Source organism: Cnephaeus nilssonii (assembly GCF_951640355.1).
Source record: "Cnephaeus nilssonii genome assembly, chromosome: 19".
In the NCBI taxonomy this organism is placed as follows: domain Eukaryota; kingdom Metazoa; phylum Chordata; class Mammalia; order Chiroptera; family Vespertilionidae; genus Cnephaeus; species Cnephaeus nilssonii.
Window position 1 is genome coordinate 36,601,980 of NC_137090.1, and position 19,469 is coordinate 36,621,448.

General features: G+C 49.9%; 2 protein-coding genes across 5 annotated transcripts in view; one reads left to right on the forward strand and one right to left on the reverse strand.

Moving 5' to 3' along the window:
• SHPK (sedoheptulokinase) overlaps window positions 1–17,833 on the reverse strand; it is a 20,201-nt gene extending 2,368 nt beyond the window's left edge. Inside the window, exons 1-6 of one of the 2 annotated variants that reach the window (XM_079798907.1) lie at window positions 17,696–17,833; window positions 12,784–12,925; window positions 8,272–8,455; window positions 7,677–7,829; window positions 6,561–6,736; window positions 2,678–2,878 (exon numbers count right to left, since the gene is read on the reverse strand). In XM_079798907.1, the coding sequence (XP_079655033.1) occupies window positions 2,678–2,878; window positions 6,561–6,736; window positions 7,677–7,829; window positions 8,272–8,455; window positions 12,784–12,817 (748 nt within the window). In that variant the 5' untranslated portion in view covers window positions 12,818–12,925; window positions 17,696–17,833. Of the gene's footprint in view, window positions 1–2,677; window positions 2,879–6,560; window positions 6,737–7,676; window positions 7,830–8,271; window positions 8,456–12,783; window positions 12,926–16,719; window positions 17,020–17,695 lie in introns of those variants that run through there. The other variant, XM_079798906.1, reaches the window with a different exon arrangement.
• Window positions 17,339–19,469, forward strand: part of CTNS (cystinosin, lysosomal cystine transporter) — a 17,702-nt gene continuing 15,571 nt past the window's right edge. The window contains exons 1-3 of one of the 3 annotated variants that reach the window (XM_079798910.1): window positions 17,339–17,478; window positions 17,750–17,825; window positions 18,454–18,533. In XM_079798910.1, coding sequence (XP_079655036.1) covers window positions 18,473–18,533 — 61 coding nt within the window. In that variant the 5' untranslated portion in view covers window positions 17,339–17,478; window positions 17,750–17,825; window positions 18,454–18,472. The remainder of the gene's footprint in view (window positions 17,479–17,749; window positions 17,826–18,453; window positions 18,534–19,469) is intronic. The other 2 variants (XM_079798909.1, XM_079798912.1) reach the window with 2 other exon arrangements.

Below are 19,469 nucleotides of genomic sequence, written 5' to 3' on the forward strand. Positions count from 1 at the left end.
CCCTGAATTTGCAGTCAAAATTTGATCAGCAGGACTCTGGTTAAGCTCTGCTGAATGAATATGTGTCTTTCCTCTAGAAATTCTACTAAAATGTCAGAAAACTCATGTGCTTGGTGGGTAACCTAGTATGGGTGTACAAGCATGTACATCTGTAGGACTGAGTCCTTGGAGGGGAACTGCTAGGTCAAAAGATATGCATATAACACTCCCTCCCTCCTTAGAAGCTGTACCAACTTACACTGCACAGCAACACGTAAGAGTGAGTCTCTCCATGTCCTAGCAAACAGAGTGTGTTAGAAACTTCTAAAAGCACAGATATAAATGTAAAGCCATCAACTAAGGGGGAAAAAAAGGGAAAGGAGATAAAAAAAATAAAACAGATCAATCAAATAGAAGACAGAGAGACTAAGAAGATGTGATGACTAAATGCAATGTGTATCCTGGATTGAGTCCTAGAACAGGAAAAGGGCATTAGTAGACAAATCCCTGAAACACAAATAAGATCTACAGTTTAAAAATAATAATGATGTGTTTGTATTTCTTTAATAAGAACTCAAAAATGTTTTTATTGCTATCTTTGTTGCAATAGCACATTCTCAAAACTTTTTTTTAAGCCTCACCTGAAGGTATGTTTATTGATTCTAGAGAGAGAGGAAGGGAGCGAGAGGAGTGAGGGAGGGAGAAAAACACCAAGAAACATTGACCGGCTGTCCCCCATACACGCCCTAAACCCGCAACCTGGGTATGTGCCCTCGCCAGGAATTGAACCCTCGACCTTTCAGTTTATGGGACGACACTCCAACCAACCGAGCCACACCAGCTAGGGCCGTTACAGTGTTCTTCCCTGCTGGGAAACACCTAGGCCCCACGCAGGCCTTGAGGAGCACCTGCAGGAAGGTGCTCACAGCTGGCGGCCTGGGAGATCTGGCTTCTAGCCCCCGTTTCTGTGTGCCTTGGCTCACTGCCTCGTCCAAATCTACGGGTGAGATTAACTGCTGTGAGTTGCCAAATGTCCACACCACGGGCCTAGAATCATAGAATATCGGAGCTGGGAAAACAGAGAAGGGGAGGGACGTCCCAAGGCCACATAGAGACCTGGAGACCAAGCAGGGAGCCGAGGTCACGCCCCTGGGTTGAAGCTGCCACACAAACCTTATTTAACAAGTGTCATATCACACTCACTATCACTACGGGCCAGGCGCTGTTCTAAGTGCTTCCCAATATTGACTCACGGAATCCTCACAGTCCTTTGAGGTAGGTACTAGGATGACCCCCATTCTCAGGTAAGGGAAGTAAAGCACAGAGGAGTTAAGTAACCTTCCCAAAGGTACACAGGAGGAGGCAGAGCTGAGATTCAAACCCAGGCCGCCAGCCCCAGGGTCCTGCTCTAAACTACCACACGAGTGTAGAACTCCCTATATTCTAACCTCTGGAACAAAATGCAAATTCAGCAAAATTCTAAATACAGCAAGAGTTTTATTTTTGTACTTTATGCTGTAATATTTCCATTTCTGGTTAATAAATGGGTCTTTTATCTAAGTACATGTGATTGTATTTGCATTTATATGTTTTTCAATAAAATGACATAATTGTAAAATTTTCATAAACGGTTAAGTTACATGGAATCCAGGAACCTTCAAAACACTCTTTGTTTCCTCAAAATAAAACCGAAAAGACTTTTTTAAAGGATCTTACAGGGAAAGTGAATATTCCCAAGTCTTTCAGGGGCAAGAAAACGTGTCACTTCTGTAGAAAGAGCAACACTGGCCAGCTCAGTAAACAACTGAAAGACCCAATCCAGTTAAACCAGTGCCTTATTGCCGGAAGGTTCTCATAACTGGTTCTGCATCTTGAAAACTTCCCCTGATGCAGGTAAAACAAAATCCAAGTCCTGTCACTTAAATGAAGCCATCCTGAGGAGACCCCAGCCAAGGGGCCAGAGCTCCCCCCAACCCTGACCTCCCTGAGACCCACGTTGAGTCGGCAGCACTGTCTGGTGACTGACGGTAAGAGCGTCCCTGCTCCCTGGCCTCCCCTGTGACTGTGTTGGGTGCCTGATTCTTGGAATGGCCTGATTTTGAGCTCCTACTGGTAACCAGTGAATCTGATCAACATGATTTCCCTAGACCAGAAATTTCATTTCTACCTTAAGTGGTTGAGAAGGTTTCATGTTTCCCTGTGAGTGCAGAGCAGAGGAAAAGCCGAAACAACTCTACCCTGAAAACTGGAGACGAGAGCAGGAGGACCCCAGAGTCTCCAGGGACCCTCCTGAGACAGGGACTCGGGACCCTACTGACCAGGATTAAGTGCTGTGAGGATTTTATAATATTGTAAAATACCAGATTTCTCACTCGCTCGTCTTTGATCCTTTTATTTTCAGCTGTCTGTAGTCATCAGAAGGATGATGCAAGGGGGGCTCACTGACAAAGAAAGTAAGACAGCAGGGCAGGGGAGAACTGGGGGACTATCTGACACTCCACAGTCAAGGTCAGGAGAGAGTAGAGGTGATGGCAGCTCAGGAGATGAGAGGAAAGCTAGAGGCTCAGATTCCTAAGGAAGGAAGAGAAGTGCTGGGTCTGCCTGGGTCTGAGACGTGAATCTAGAAGCTTCAACAGCACGTTCACTGCCGTGATGAAAGGACAAGCAGAGAGGCAGCACTGCATGGGCCACATCTTACCGAGATCCGCCGTCCACTGGACCAGCATCTGGACGAACGTGGCGAGCACATTGCCCCCGTTGAGGGAGGCTGCCACTGCCAGGTAGGTTCTGTCGAAGTAGGGGAAGTAGGCGACTGGAGCTGCAGGGTCTGGAGTCTGCGCTGGCTGGAACCCTGACGGCATGGAGGCTGCCAACTGAACCGAAGTGCTGATGTTGAGAACTGGGGCCCAAGAAAAGCAAAGGTTAGGTCTGTCGGGCTAACTTGGAGGTCACAGTCACAACGGGGCAGGGGGAGAGTGTGCTGGTTTTGAAAACACGTCCAGCCCAGTCGGCGTGGCTCAGTGGTTGAGCGTCGACCTATGAACCAGGAGGTCACAGTTAGATTCCCCGTCAGGACATATACACAGGTTGCAGGCTCGATCCCCAGTAGGGGGCGTGCAGGAGGCAGCCAATCAATGATTCTTACTCATCGTTTATGTTTCTATCTCTTTCTCCCTCTCCCTTCCTCTCTGAAATCAATAAAATATATTTTTTTAAAGGTCCAAAAATTCTTTGATACTATTTCTTTCCTTCAGGAGGTAGAGCCTAATTGCCCTCCCCCCGAGTGTGGGCTGGACTCAGTGACTCGCTTCTATTGAGAGAATAAAGCAGAAGTGACAGTGTGTGACTTTGGAGACCAGGTCACAAAAAGCACGGCAGCTTCTGCCTCGGATGGCTCGCTCTGGGAGGAGCAGGCAGTGCTGTGGAGCAGCGCTGTGGCGAGGCCCATGGGGCAAGGAGCTGAGGCCTCCTGCCAACAGCCACCTGAGGGCGCTGGGAAGGGGACCCTCCAGGCCCCGTCAAGCCTTCAGAGGAGGGTAGTCCCAGGCCACCAACAGCTTGCCTGCGATGTCAGGAGGAAGCCTGAGCCAGACTCTCCAGCCACACCCACATTCCTGACTCTCAGGAACATTTCATCTGTTTTAAACACAGACATTTACAAAATAATTTCAAACGCAGGTACACACACACACACGCGCGCGCGCGCGCGCGCGTAAAAGAAAATGTGTGAGATAAGAAACGTTTGGTATTTTTAGGCTACAAAACACCATGGGGTGATTTGGTACACAGCAGTAGACAACTATTTAGAGAGGAAGACTTCAGCCGAAACGTGTGATTCTCTGTGCAGGGCTCGTTCATGTTCAGCCAGTTCCACTTCTTCTCATTTCCAAGGTGTTTTTCTTAACCTCCCCACGAGCAGGGAGAAACGCCCAGTCCCAGCACAGAGGGGATGACTTTCTCCTCTAGATCAAGGCCAGGCCTGCAGACTGCTCCAGGCTTCTCTTCTCCATTTCTCGTAAGACCTGACCAAAGCCTGTTCTTCTCCATCTGTTGGGGGCCAGACTAACTGAGGGCAGCATTCCACGTTCCCCCCCACTGGGGGGTCAGAAGCGAGGAGAGCAAAAACAAACCTCAGAAAGCCAATAACGCTTACTTTCTGCCACATCAAGCCTCCCACCATCACCATAAACCAGAAGCAATGTGCCCTCCGCCTGTCCCCTCTGGTGGCGATGTCAACAATGGGGGCCAACCAACTTTGCCCGTGAATATGGCGCAGCTGAGCACAAGCTAGCAGCCCGATCTGGAGCCAGAGACGACAACCCACTCAGTGAAGGCGGAGCCTAAACCTCACCTTCTTCCCATCCACAAGCCCCTGGCTCACCACACAGCAAGCACCTGGCATCCATCCCTCTGTGGAGGGAACAGCCTGATATTTGAAAACCACCAGGTGGGAGGAAAGACCCAGGCCTTTACGGGCACCACCCCGTAAAGCGCTTCACAACTGCCCGGGAGGAAGGCACCATCACCCGCACCAGGGGTGATGACAAGGGCCCAGGAAGAAAAGCGGCCTGCCCAGGTCACACCTGAGCGGCTGACATTCCAACCCGGGCCTCAGCGCTGGACTCCAAAGCCCACTGCGTTCCCTGCCGTCCATGCTTTGAGATGAGGGGATATACGGAGAGAGATGGTGTACTGGGAAAATTAAGTCACAGAATAAACTCAGCATGCTTTCCTGGGGCATTGATTTTAGTTGAAAATTTGGGAGAAAAAGGTGTTAGAACTTTTTGACCTTAAGTGATTTTTATCACAAACAAAATGGACAGAATTTCACCTTTCCTCCTCAGTTAATCTTGAATTAACAGGAATTACTACCAAAACCAGTCACTTGAAATTATCTCTTAAAAATGTAATGAAATGGGGAATAAACTACTACACAGAGGCTAGTGCCAGTCAGAATTTTTAAACTCAGAGTTGAATTGTAATAGTTCTAACTGATGGGGGAGGGGGGAAAGATGCGATGACAAAGAGAACCTGGATAAGATGAAGGAATTCTCTGTCCCCCTTGATAACCATGAGAACTAGCTCAGCCAGGCTGCCCTGAGGATCAACAGAAACACACATCCTGCAACCACCCTGCTCGGGCAGGCAGCCCCAAGTTCCACCCTAGCCAGGGTAGACACCATCTGTTTTGGTATGGCTCAGGAGATAAGAACAGCTTTTACTTTTTTTTTTTTTTAATATATTTTATTGATTTTTTACAGAGAGGAAAGGAGAGGGACAGAGAGCTAGAAACATCGATGAGAGAGAAACATCGACCAGCTGCCTCTTGCACACCCCCTACTGGAGATGTGCCCGCAACCAATGTACATGCCCTTGACCGGAATCGAACCTGGGACCTTTCAGTCCGCAGACCGACGCTCTATCCACTGAGCCAAACCGGTTTCGGCAGCTTTTACTTTTTTGTGTGTGTGATAGTAACTTTATTGATATGTAACTCACATAAATCTGCCATAAAATATACCCCTTTAAAGCGTACAACCCAGGGGCTTTTAGAATACTCACAGAGTTGTACAACCATCACCACAACCTAATTTTAGAACATTTTCATCACTCCGAAAAGAAACCCCATACCTGCCAGCAATCAGCCCTGGAAACCATTTAACTCCTTTCTGTCCCTATGGATTTGTCTATCCACAGGCGTGGAATCATACGATGGGTGGCCTTTTGTGACAAGCTTCTTTCTTTCTTTCACTTTCACTCACAGGTTGTGGCATTTTAGCTGTGTGGATGCACCCCATTTTTTAAATCCGTTCATCAGTTGGTGGGCCTTTGGGTTGTTGCTCCTTTTTGCCTAGTCTGAATAACGCTGCGGGCAACATTCTTGTGTAAATTTTAGACTGCTTTCCAAAGGGGCTGCACTATTTTACAATCCCAGAAGCATGTTCTTACATTGTCAAATGGTTGAGAATAAATCAAAAGAAGATTTCATGACATATGAAAATTATATGAACTTCACATCTCAGTGTCTATAACGAGCTTTATTGGAACACAGCTACGCCCATTCATTTATGAGTGGCTGTGGCTGCTTTCACGCCCCAACAGCAGAAACTGCATGGCCCACGAAGCCTAACGTATTTGCAGTCGGGCCCTTTGCAGAAAAGGTTTGCCAACCCCGGCCCTACAACTGCTGCCTCCACCTCCCTGTGGCTCTCTACACCAAATGCAGAAAGGACTGGAGACTTTTAACCAGATGGGGCGAAACGCTCACTGACAAACACACGAAGACAAAAACCCTCGTCTCCTCATCTATTTTCTTGGTCATGAAGTTACACAGAAACCAGCCAACTAGAGAGCCATCCCCTGCCCTGGCCCTCGGGAGGAAAGGCACAGACCGGGGTCAGGGGCAGAGCTGGGCCTGCCTCAGTGGAAGCTCCCTGAGCAGGGGCTTCCCCTGCAGGGGGGGCGGGGGTGTTTTTCACGTTTACAGAATAACGGTGGAAAGCATGCTGAGGCTTCCAGGTATGTGTGCCTCTTGGACCCTCACACAGAGCAGAAGTCTGAGGAGAGGACAAAAGACTTACCTGCGTCTGTCCTTTGGGCCATACAGGAATAGACGGAGGCCTGTAAATCACCCAGGGCCACGCCCACCCGTGTCCCCTTCGGGATTTCAAACCACGCATGGGCAGTTCTGCCTGCCACACTGGCGGGCTCGGCGATGTCGGGGAGCAGGTGGACGGGAAAGCCGGAGGCGCTCAGTCTGCAAACGAGAAGCGGACAGCGCATTTTCAGTGCCTGGCTTTCTGCTCTTTGTTGTTTCCAGAAAACACAACAAAGGAAAACGCTACAGAGTACAAGTCGGAGAAGAGAGGGGAGAAGCCAGTGTTTTCACAGGGGTCTCTCTGGCTTTTGAAAACTATGAGAAATAGGCTGGGATTTTTTTTAAAGAGTGAACACTGGCCCGGCTGGTGTGGCTCAGTGGTTGAGTGTCGACCTATGAACCAGGAGGTCACATGCCTGGGTTGCAGGCTGGATCCCCAGTTGAGGGCGATAGGAAGGTTTAGATAAGAGCAGGCAGCATTGGCATCCGGCCCCTGTGTCTGAAGGGAACGCAAACACCCTGCAAAGGGAGTTTCAGTGCAAAGTCACGGTCGGTTAGCACGGGCCACACCAAAGTCAAACCCATCCGTCACCTCCTGAATACCAAATGCACTCATCACTCGGGGTTAGTGAACGGGGCTGTCAATGTTATAAAGCATGCTAGAAAGTCCTTTACCTGAACTACCTGGTGCTTTTTGTTTTATTACAGAGCTCAGAATTGGGGCCCTGAAGGAAGTGGACTTATAGGGCACTGGACTTCTGGACCTGAAAAGGCAAATGATTGTTTAAACAGAACTTAAAAGGCATCTCTCGCACCTACTGCTTCCATTTCTTAACCTTATTTTAAAATATGTTATAGAGTGAAAGTTGTCCTTTGAAATCTGTCGGTTGGGCCGGGTCACAGGGAACCGGGGAGCCCACCCTAGGTATTGGGCACCGTGGGGGAGCAGGGCAGCCCTCCCCAAGGGCTTCACTTACCACCAGGCCCACCCATGCCCAGCGTCTGGAATGCCCACTGTTCCCAAACGGGAAAGCCCAATGAATCTCCGCTCCAGGGATCCTGCCCTTCGGCTGGAGCCAGCCCGCAAGGCTATACTCACATCTCCAAGTTCCAGCTTTGGCTCCGGGTGTTGAAATATCCCCAGCTGGCAGCATTCTGGTCAGACATCAGGGGTCTTGGCAAGCCACACAGCATGGCAACCACATAGTCATGGATGGTGCCAGCTGCGTCGTAGCACTTCAGGAACTCGGGGCTGTTTTTCATACCAAAAATAATTCAACATGGTCTAACGGTGACTTAAAAGCATGGGCTGCACCTAGCGGTGGGCAGTGTGGACCAGAAAAGGCAGAGCTGAGTAGCAGCCAAAACCCCACGTGTGTGGCTCCCCCAAATGGACCTCCTGAGGTGAAGCCCTCCAAGCAAAGCTGCCTTTAGGGGAGGGGACATCGGCCGTTCTCAGCAGCCCTGACCCCACTATGAACTCACCACATGACCCTTGGCAAGTCCCTTGTCCTCTCTAGCCCCTTCTCTCCCCGCTGGTTAGAGCAGGATAAACAACAGAGAGCCCTCTGGGAAGTGAAGCAGCTCTAGACCAAGTCTAGGTCACACTCACTGAGGGATGGAGTGATGCTGACCCGGCAGAGGAGCAGCCCCCTGGAAATACAGCACCCGATTCAGAGAACAGTTGTCTGTACCTATTCTTCAAAAGCCAGAAGATGGTTGCACAGCCAAACCCCGTGGCCACACTGAGATGGGACTCTGGCCGGGGCAGAGAAGCCAGGAACTCACTGCCACATCGGCCATCCTGCCACGTGACCAGGTGGCTCACAGCTCTGGGTGTGAAGGCAGGGGCAGCCCCTCCCTCTGTCCATTCACAGCCTGGAACCAAGGAGATTAGCAAAGTCAGAGAAAAGGGCAGTGACCAGCAGCAGCATGTCCTCAAGATGCTCGGCCAGTGAGGTCCCAGCAGACCGTGTCACCCATCAGAACGCTTCACTCGTACACATGGTTCCATCAGAGCACCTGGGTTAGCACCTGGCTCCCCATCGACAGCTATGGGACTCTGGGCAAGCCACTCCCTCCCTCCATTTGTCCCACTTTTCCTAGGTTCCTTTTTATTCATTTTTAAAAATTGATATTATGACCCCTCCCCCCAAGTAAGAAAAGAAGTGTAGCACATTCTCATGTCCCCTAACCTCTGTCCTTTGAACCTGCATCATAATGAGATTATCTAGACTTGGATGCGAGGGATATAGAACATAAGCAGCAAATACACAATACCAGGTACTTTTAGTTGCTATGAAAAATATACAGCAGGATAAAAGGATAGAGTGATAAATTATTGGAGAGTGATCAAGGAAGTCTCTCTGAGGTGCCGTGAGCAGGGCCTGAATGGAGTAAGGGAGAGAGCCATAAGAATATCTGGGGAGCCCTGGCCAGCGTGGCTCAGTTGGTTTGATTCCCAGTGAGGGCACATGCCCAGGTTGCTAGTTTGGCCCCCAGTTGGAGTGTGTATGGGAGGCATCAATGTTTCTCTCTCTCCCTCTCCCTTTCTCACTCTCTAAACAAATCAATAAAAGCATATTTTAAAAAAAAAAAGAATATCTGGGGATGCGTGTGACAGACAGAACTCAGAGATCTTGTCAATCTCGGGTTGGTATCCCTGGCCAGTACCCAGCGGACCAGGGAGGCGTGTAACAGATGCCCGCACCTGAAGCACAGCATGCTCCTCCCGGGGGATGGCTGGCTCCTCCTCGCAGTCCTCTGCCCTCACAACACATTCCTACCTCAACCTAAAGCTGGGTTCTTACCCAGCCCTAACGCTGGATCTCTGGGGCTTTTCTTCAACCCCGTTATCTGCTTCCAAAATTCTTTTGATATTTTTATTTTCAGACTATCACATTTCTTTTCTTTGTATTATAAAACAAACATGGAGTACCTGGTGTTATTCAAAGCACTTCAAAAATATTAATCCATTTAATATACATAATAGCCTTATAACATAGATGTGATAATTAGCCTCATTTTACACATAAGAAAAATGAAGAACAGAGAAGTTAAAAATCATTTGCCAATGTTCACCTAAGTGGTAGAGTCGTAGCCTGTTTCAGTGTTACAGAATCTGATTCTTCTGTTTTTTCTTTCTTCTTCTTTTTCTTTTCTTTTCTTTTTTTTTTTTTTGGTAAAGAATTGATATTTTAATTTTTTTAATTGCACACATGCCAAGTGAATGCATTCTCAATATAAAATGTTCAAACATTACAGACCAAGCAAAAGGCCGGCTTGAGGACTCCCCCAGAGTCCACCCCCCTTCCTGTCACTGTCAGCAGGGTAACCGTCCAGTTTACGCTCACACATATTTTGGTTGGTTTGAGTTGGGTTTTGGGTTTTATTTTGTTTTTGTCTGTTTTTTTAAAAATAGTACTCTACTGCATTTATTTTTCCAGGGGTTGTGTTTGTCACCCAACAACATGTTCTGGAGTTCTTTTCGTGTCCGTATACCTGAAAGGACCTTATTCTTTTTAACTACTGCGTATCACTCTTCAGCATGGGCATCCCAACATCATTTAACCGTTCCCCTGTGATGAAGTGCCACAGCGTTCACTACCATAAACAAGGCTGCAGTGGGCGGCCATGATTATGCCTCCCCACGCACACACGAGTTAGAGTACTTTTCCTGAATAGATTCCCAAGTAGCAGCGCTGTGGACTCATAGCAGCTGTCTTATTTATTTTTCCTTTTAGTAGAAGCTATCCTGTTTGTAATAGGCCCCGCCAAACTGTCCTCCAAAACGGCTCTGCTGATTGACACTCCCAACAGCGGTATTTAAAAGAACCAATTTTCCACCCCTTTGCCAACTCATGGCATGTTGACTTCTTGTAGCCCAGCGGATGGAAAATGATGTCTCATGGTTGTTTTCATCTGAGCTCCCCTAATTACTAATGACATTGTCCTTGCTGTTATTTGTTCTTTATATGTACCCATGTGCGTCCTCTGTCTACTATGCACCAGCAAATCTTTCCTCCCCGTCTGCTGCTTGCCTCTTAGCTTGGTTTTATGACCCCCACTTCTCTCCTGCTGTTACTGCGCCTGAAAGTGGAGTCTGGAAACAGGCGTAACCACAGGCCTCTCAGAAGACGCTAGTCACTCCCTCTCCTCTCCTCCAACTGGCTCAACTGTACCCTCCTGGAGGCACTTAGCTCTCTGCGCAGGTTACTGGTCCCCATCTATGTTGACTGCCTCGAGTGTGCCCTGGAAGGTGCGGGCTTCATCCATTCCTTTCTGTGGCTCCCGCGGGGCCCAGCACAGAGCCTTAGATATTGTAGGTACTAAACCCAAACTGAATTACAGCCACCGTTAAAAGCGAGACAACCTGATGCCAAATTGATTTCACCTAACTCTGCTAAGCAGGTATCATCATCGTCCAACAGTGGCTTTCCTCCTTCCCAGAAACAGAAAACAAGACAAAAAGGCATGTGGGCTGGCTCGATGAAATATTCAACAGCCTCTCCAACGAGAGCGATGGCTTGTGTGGTTGCGAGAGTCCAGGAGACGGGCAGAAAGGAAGGCGTGGGACCAGACCACAGTCATTAGATCTCTGCTGTCCTCTTTGGAAAGGGTTTTAGTATTAAAAGGGCATTTATTCTCGTTAATGCAAAATTAAGGAGTTTAAAAAGCTTTTACAATCTAGACTCCCTCTGCGAGGTCAGTTCTAACACGGTAATCGGCCTCTGCTCCTGCTACCGACGGGAGCCGAGCAGCGCCTGTGGTCCCAGCTGCCCCCACAACAGGCAGCTGAGAGGGAGGAAGGACGGGGGGAGCCTGCACTGGCTCTTCTGGGCACCCAGCCCATCCAAGGATGCAGCCCTAGACGCCAGTCACGCTGCTGAGAGGCAAGTCACACTCACTTGGCCCAGGGGAATCAGAATCGCTGACTCTGGGGTGAATCCAACGTTCAAATGCCCTTAACTACAGCCCCCCAAAGTAGCTGTCTATCCTCTGCTTAGAACACCTGCAGTAAAATGTTGGTATTTTTAAAGTTGGGTGATGGGTGCGTTAGTTCCTAATACTATTCTCCTTACTTTTACATCAATATAGAATTTTTTATAGTTGACAAAATATTTTCTATGCTTGCCATAACCAGGAGCACACAACTTCCTATGGAGTCTAATCCCTCCTTGGACATTCTGTTGGGAAGTTCTCCCCTCATTAAGCTGTTGTGCCCCCTGTAGCTCAGGTCCTCCCAGAGGCCTTTAAAAGCCCAGCATCTGTACTCAGACATTCCTGGGTTCAAAAGCTGGAGTCGCCACTTGCTGCCATATGACCCCAAGCATTTTTTTTTTTAATATACTTCTATTGATTTAAGAGAGCAAGGGAGAGGGAGAGAGAGAAAGAAACATCCATGATGAGAGAGAATCATTGACCGGCTGCCTCCTGCGCGCCCCCACTGGGGATAGAGCCCGCAACCTGGGCATGTGCCCTTGACCGGAATCGGACCTGGGACCTTTCAGTCCGCAGGCCAACACTCTATCCAGTGAGCCAAACCAGCCAGGGCCCCAAGCATGTTATTTTAATCTCTCGGAATCTCAACTTTTCGTGTGCACAGCGGGGGCAGTAATGTAGCCCACGTCACAGGGTGTTGGGAAAGTCCGATGAGATCATGCAGGTAGCATCCTTTGCCTAGCACTTTGCATGTAAATTGCTCATTGCTATTTCCGCTGGCTTAATTCTCCTCCTGGGGGCCAAACAGAACAAGTCCATGATCAACTAAATAATGCTTAGCTAGCAACTGAGCCCATAGGAAGGACACACCCTGGAATTTCAAAATCACAAACATCTGTGATTATATTAATAATAACTAAAAAAACAGAAGCATTTCCTCTGTGTGTTGGCATCTCCTACAACTATACGACCTCCTGGCTGCCAGCAGTGATGCTCTGAGACACTGACATACCGAGAAAGCTACGAAAACCCATTGCACGGAATCCTAAAGAGAATCAGAGAGACTTCCCTCTCCTGTTCCTGGCTAATGGGCGGAGGATGTCGAATGAATGGATAGTTCACATTCATTAACACATCTGTACAAGTCAGGACGTACACAAAATATGAGGCAGCGTGTGCCCCTGCATCCCCACCGCTGACCCTTCAGACAGCGCTTTCCACGGTGACTCTTCACCGCATGTGATCACCCCCGGGGCCCAGCATACCTTGGCCTGTTTTCCAAAACAGGACTCCATGCATCTGTCCTGACACTCCGATGCCACGGACTCTGCGGAGCTGCTGCCGGGGAAGAGCAGCAAGGCACTCGTTTAGGGCGTGGATGATTCTACTCACATCCTGCTCCCGCGCCTGAAACAGAACAGACACATAGGGCAAGGGCCTGGAGGGATTTCCTGGCCGGTGGCTGCCCAGCTAATTCCACTGGGGCCACGTGCTGACTGGCCTCAGGGAAGAGATGTGCGACTGAGGGTTCTCCCCACCTCCCCGACTGGGAGCAGGAATGTGGTGGGCAAAGCTGCACTTCCTCCCTTTACGATGAGGCACGGCTGCAGACTAGGTGGGGCAGACGGCCCAGGCCCTGCCCGCCACTTCACTGTGGGTGCAGGGAGCCGAGGAGAGCACTGCGCCTGCCCTACAAGAAGTTACCATCTAGCAGGAAGGGCAGGAAAGCACAAGACAGACCATGCTGTCAGGAGGAATACGGAAAGGGTCTCTCCCAAGGCACAGAGTGTGGGCGTGCAGAAGGATGAAACACAGCAGCGAGGAACATGTCCCAAGTGCCCTGAGGGCCAGGCCCTGGACTTGGAAACAAAAACCCACCTAGAGAAGGCAGGCAGGAGGAAGGCCAGGGAACCTGGTACAGAACCAGGGGAATGGGCTATGCAAGGGAGCGGTGGGCGATGAGGCTGGAAAAGAGGAGAGGCTGGGACCCAATCAGTGGCTCTTCCAATGGGTCCGGGCTGCCTGTCACTACTGGAGCCAATTCAGCAGAGACAGGATTGAATCACACAGGAGCATTCATTCCAATAGTGCCAGCAGTATGGGCGAGCAGCAGGTCATCCACGAAAATCTGCTCTGCAGACCCCCATAAGCCAGCTGCTTATATTGGGTAGGACAAGTTTACGTGGAGAAGGAGGGATTACAGGCATGGGGAGGTAGGCTATGCAGGCTGGGGTGGGACTCCACTGTTTAGGCAACAAGGATGTTCATCTTTCCATAATAGGCAGTTCTTTTTTTCTTTTTTATATGTTTTTATTGATTTCAGAAAGGAATGGAGAGGGAGAGAGAGAAACATCAATGATGAGAAAGAATCATTGATTGGCTGCCTCCTATATGCTCCCCCACGGGGGACAGAGTCTGCAACTCAGGCATGTGCCCTGAACGGGAATCAAACCATGACCTCCTGGTTCATAGGTTGATGCTCAACCTCTGAGACATGCCAGCCTGGGCAACAGGCAGGTCTTGCATGAGAATGGACCGAATTCCAAGGTGGATTTCAGAGTTAGTATGGAAAGAAAGAATGCACAATGTCATTAATAGTTTTATATTAATTATTATATATTGGGATTATACTATGCTGAGAACATTGGGTTAAATAAAATATGCAATTAGAATTCATTACAGGGGTTGGGGAAGATAGAAGAGGGTATAGAGGGGATACATGGTGATGGAAGGAGACGATTGGGGGGGGAACACAGACTACCACATATAGATGATGTATTATAGACCTGTATACCTGAAACCTGTATCATTTTATTAAGCAATTTTATCCAATAAATTCAATTTAAAAAGACCATTGCACCTGTTATTTTGTACTTTTTAAAATATGGGTACTAGAAAACTGAAAATTGCAGGTGTCGGGGGAGAAAGAAGGGAGGAATGGGAGATATCTGTAATACTATCAACAATAAAAAAATTTTAATAAAATTTAACTTAAAAAAAGAAAATTACAGGTGTCGCTCACATTTGTGGCTCCAATTTCTATTGGATATCCCTGGTTTAAAGAGTTCGCACGTGGCAATCAGATGGAGAATCCACCCAGGACAGAGGAGCTGCTGTTTAAAATGGGCCCAGGGTGGGTGAGTTGTGTGGGTGGGGACAGTGGAGGAGGGAAACAGGCCAGATGGCAGTGAAAACAAGGAGACAGTGTTCAGCAAGCAGTTCGTTCCAGTTGAAGGGGTGCGATGGGGAACAGACAATGGGCATGCCCACGTGTGACAGGAAAGGCGCTGTCCCCATTCCTTGGCTCAGATTGTCAACTGGTCTGCATCCAGATCAAATCCTAGAACTTTATAGAGTTGAAAAATTAACTTAGAAACTAAGTCAACCTTCCTCCTTTACGCCTCTTTTTACAATTGAGTAAACTGAGGCCCAGAGAGAAAAAATTAATAATGCAGAAAGGGTCACAGAGCTTCCTTCAAAAAACCTAGTTGCAAATACCGAAAAGCCTGACCTTCCACACAGCTGCCAAGCGTGACCATGGTGTACACAATACTTCTAAAGACTAAGAAGGATACTCATGAGGAAAGAACAGAACCATCAGCTATCCCATCAATCAGTGGTTCTCACCCCAGTGGTTTCTGTCCCCAGGGGACATATGGCCATATGGGAATGTTTTGGGGGTATCACACCTGGGGAGGAGAATTCTGCTGGCAGGTAGAGGCCAGGGGTGCTGCTAGACATCCTACAAGGCACAGGGAAGAGCCCCACAACAAAGAATCACCCAGCTCAAAAAAATCAACAGTGCCAAGGTTGGAGAAGTCCTGCCACAGATGAAATTATAGGAATGCTGTTTGCCCCAGAGCACAACACACATGTGGGGTTCGCCAGGGGGCTATCACTGACCCCTCATTAGGCAGGTGTGGTGCACTGGGTGTGTGTGCGTAAACACAGAGGTGCCTGCAACGCTGGGGGAAGTGGGGAAAGTAATGTTCAAGAAGTGGCCTATTTCAGAATAGGGCACTGCCTAAACCCACTCCCTGTATCCCGGCTCTGCAGCTCACTCCCACAGAGCCAGAGTCCTGAAGTGAAATAATCATTCTAAAATGCCCTGATGCCTCCCCCACCCGCCGCCAAGCGGACTTTGAAAGCCTCTATGAAAATGCAAAGTGTTCCTGAAATCTTAATCCTCTGAAATGCTTCTGAGCAAGACGGACTCTGAACCTTAAAGAACTGAGTCCAGATATGTGGCAAGAGTTGGGAAAACAGCTCCTGGGAGTGGTGTTTGGCTCAGAAATGGAGGTTTGCGGCTGGATGGGGCCAGAGGCCACCTACTTCAAGTCGGAGAAGAACAAGCTGAGATCCAGAAAAAAGGTTACTCCAAGTTCCCTGATATTAATTTCTATTGTCAAGTAACTAAACATAGAGCCACCTTCTTCAGGGAATTAATGGAATCCAGCTCTGAGGATTGACACCTTTTCTGAACCCACATCTCACAGCAGGGCCCACTGTGGTAAAATCCTCCAATTCTCTCTTGCAGCTTTCACAAGACTAGTTGTAGTGCATTATCACCACATGTCACAAGATAAACCGTTGTAGGGTATCATTATCAATCTGAACTTTTCTAATGATGGCTCTTTCCGGATCTTTCTATCTGTCTGTCTTTCTTCCAAAGTCTTTCTGTCTTTCTATCTGTTTTTCCTTGGGGTGTGTGGGGGGAGGGGGGGAGAGGTGAGGCGGGGGGTGGGGGGGGGGGAGGGTGACTTTTGTTGACCAGGTGTTTGAGTTGTTCAGTCCACATTTTGCTCTGTTAGGCCTGATTCTGCATCTGATTTCCAGAGGAAAGCCCAAACTCTGCCCTGGGGAACAAACTGAATCCTAAACTTGAGGACACAGGCAGGTGTGCGGAGAATTACACAAGGAGAGGAATTCCCCGCGGGTCAGGGTACAGGAAGTGGAGGGCAGAGAGCACGGGGATAAACTCTACGGCCAAGCCCCCAGAGGAGGCCAGAGAGTGGGGAGATCGGGCCAGGCCTTAACCGATGGGGGCGAGGGGGGCGGTGCAACAGGCAGGTGGAGGTCAGGCAGGCTGGAGCAGTCAGGGAGACTTCTCCGAGGAAGCGGGTGTTGGGGCGGCCCCCTAGAGGAAGAAGAGGGGGGTCAGGGGGCCCTGGAGGCGGCGCAACTCCAGGACACTGCCTCACCTGGGGCCCGGCCGCCGCGCTCTGGGCCGCCGCCTCGGCCCGCGCAGCCCGGACACAGCTGGCCAGGACCACGAACCCCGACGGGTCGTCGGGCGCCGCCTCCACCACGGCCGCCTTCACAGACGTGGTGCCCAGGTCGATGCCGAGCATGACCGACGGTGCAGCCATGGCCGTGGGACCAGCGTAGGTTTTGTCCGCTGGGCGGGGCTCCCTCCTGCACCCTAAACCCAGGACCGAGGCGCGGGGGCGGGGCCTCGCCGGCCAAGCTGTCAGCTACACGCAAAGTGAAGGCTGATCGTCTTCCCATTGGCCGAGGAAGGGGGAGCCCCGGCGGCGGGCCCGGCGATAGGCGGAGAGACGGCGGAAGGCGGGACCTGGAGGGCACCGCCCTGTCGGGCTGGGGTTCCAGGACCGTGGCGGCGACTGCCGCCGCCGGACAGCCTCTGCCTCGCTCTCAAAAACTAGTGCAGAGTCCGCGTACTAGCCTCTGTGTCCCTAAAAGTGGCTGAAGACTCCCTCACACCGAGCCTCCATCCCTGCCAAGGTGCCTCCGCTCCGCCCCAACCCTGCTTAAGACTCGTCAAAACTACCGCTCCCAGCGTGCATCGCGGGAACCTAGTTACTCCGCGAGTCAGGTGACTGGGGTCAGGTGACTTCGGGCCCGCCCTCACGCGGATCTAGCCAGACCCGGGAAGCGGGTACAGGTCGAAGCATCCCGTACGTCTCGTGGATCGGTCCCAGAGCCTCCGAAGGTCTCAGGTGAGAGCCGGCACGCCCCGACAGCCTCCTCCCCATTCCCCAAGTGGACCCACTGAGGCCCGGGGCTGGTGCCGCAAGCCGGTTGGCAGCCTGCCGCAAATCCAGCCCGGCTCAGCGGCGCCGGGTTTCCATCCCTTGCCACTTGTCCCGTCCTGGCGACACCGGACAGTCCCCAGGTTCGAGGGCCCGTGTGGTGGTGGGCGGAGGTAGGGCTCACCGCGCTGTCGAGGTGGTGTGGGTGGTCCGAGCCCCTTCCCCGCCTTCCGCTTAGTTGCCGCCTGAATCTGAGTCGCGGAGTTTACAGCTTGCTTTGGAGAAGGGAGGACCCTTCCGAAACTCCGGTGGAAGTAAGTGCTGAGCTCTGGGCTGGGCTCCAGGGCAGTGGGCAGGAGCAGGCCCCACCCCGCCCCGCCCTCCGGGGGCTTTCAGGCAGAAGAAGGGAAGAACAGCTGGGCTTTGCCTTTTTCGACCGTTTTGAGGAAAATAACAACCCTTAGGCTCTTAGACCAAGATAGGGAATGAAGTCAATTTCCTTAATGTTTATAGGTTCACAAAGTCAAATATCTGACCACAATCTTAATAATTTTTGGGGAAAAGAACTCTAAACCAGTAAAACTGCATTCTTTCTTTTTGTTAAGTTGCAGGAAGCAGTTGAAGAGGACAAAATTCAGTATTTGCCTACTTCCTCAGAGTGGGCCCTTACACAACCCACTTAGTCTCTCTGAGCCCATTTCGCTGTATATTAAAGATAAGCCCTCCCTGGAGTCCTGTTCTCCAAGCTGGTGATGCAAAGCCCATGAGGCCACAGGCGTGAAGTGAAAGTCCTTTATGAACAGTTCATGCCATGGTTCCAGAGGGCATATTGTCCAGGCGGGGCCTATTGCACTTCTGTGGCCACTACCCCAAGGGGCATATTGCTGCTGAGCTGACCCAACTTTAACCTGAACTTCTCTTGCTCTTTGTTTTTCTCACTAGTTCTTTGAAATTGTGGAACATGATAAGGAGTTGGCTGGTTGTTTTTATCCTTTTTCCCCTGAAGCTCATAGAGAAATGTGGTAAGTTTAGAAATGGGTCATCAACTTTGTAAAGAGGGAAATAAAGTAGCCTGACCTGTTTGTAGCCAAGGATTTAGTTCTGTCCAGACTACGTGGGCTTACCTGCCCCTTGGTCAAGCAGCCACAGGGTGGTGGAGCAGACCCAGGTCTGGGGTCCAGGAGTTTTACAAGGAGTCAGATGATTCCATAAATAATTGGCCTTCTGGCGCTCTCCTTTCAGGGAGCAACCCATGCCATTCCCTTCCTCCCCTCTCTCCCCTATGGGTACATATCCCCTAACTTCTAAGGATCCCATGAGACTTGCAACCAGGGGAGAAATGGTCCTTGTTTCAGTGTCCTAAATATGTTTTTATTGCAGTCAATACATTCTTATGTGCTTTTCTAAAGATAATAAATAAATAATCGGCCTTCTGCGCTGGGGTCCCTATTACCTTATCTGTATTACCAAAATCAAACTGTGGCGCTCCAACCATCTGGGATAATATCTGTAAGGAAGGGCTGTGTTCCTGCCCTGTGGACCTCACAGAGGGAGTTATGGGTTCTGGGAGATGCTGCAGAAGCGTGATGTGGCCACCTTGTGCCTGGGTCTGCCAGGCCACAAACTCCTAAAGAGTCTGCCCAGCGTCCCCTCATAAGATGAGAAAACCGTTCCCTTCAAGTGGGACTGAGGAACAGGGCTGGGGGCTTCGCAGAACACTGGCTCGTTGACCAAAAAACACATCAGGGTCTATACATCCTTACAGGGTGTGACTTTTAGTGCAGGGCTCTTAGAGGCCTGAATCATTCTATTAATTCTCCCACTGCCCAAAACATGGCTGAAATTCCTTCCACAAAAGGAATTTGTGCTGAGCACTTCTAGGACCCCAGACCCATTACTTTGGCCATTGTCAAAAATCAGATAGGTCTTACAATCCCTGACCAAAGATTTCAAATGAA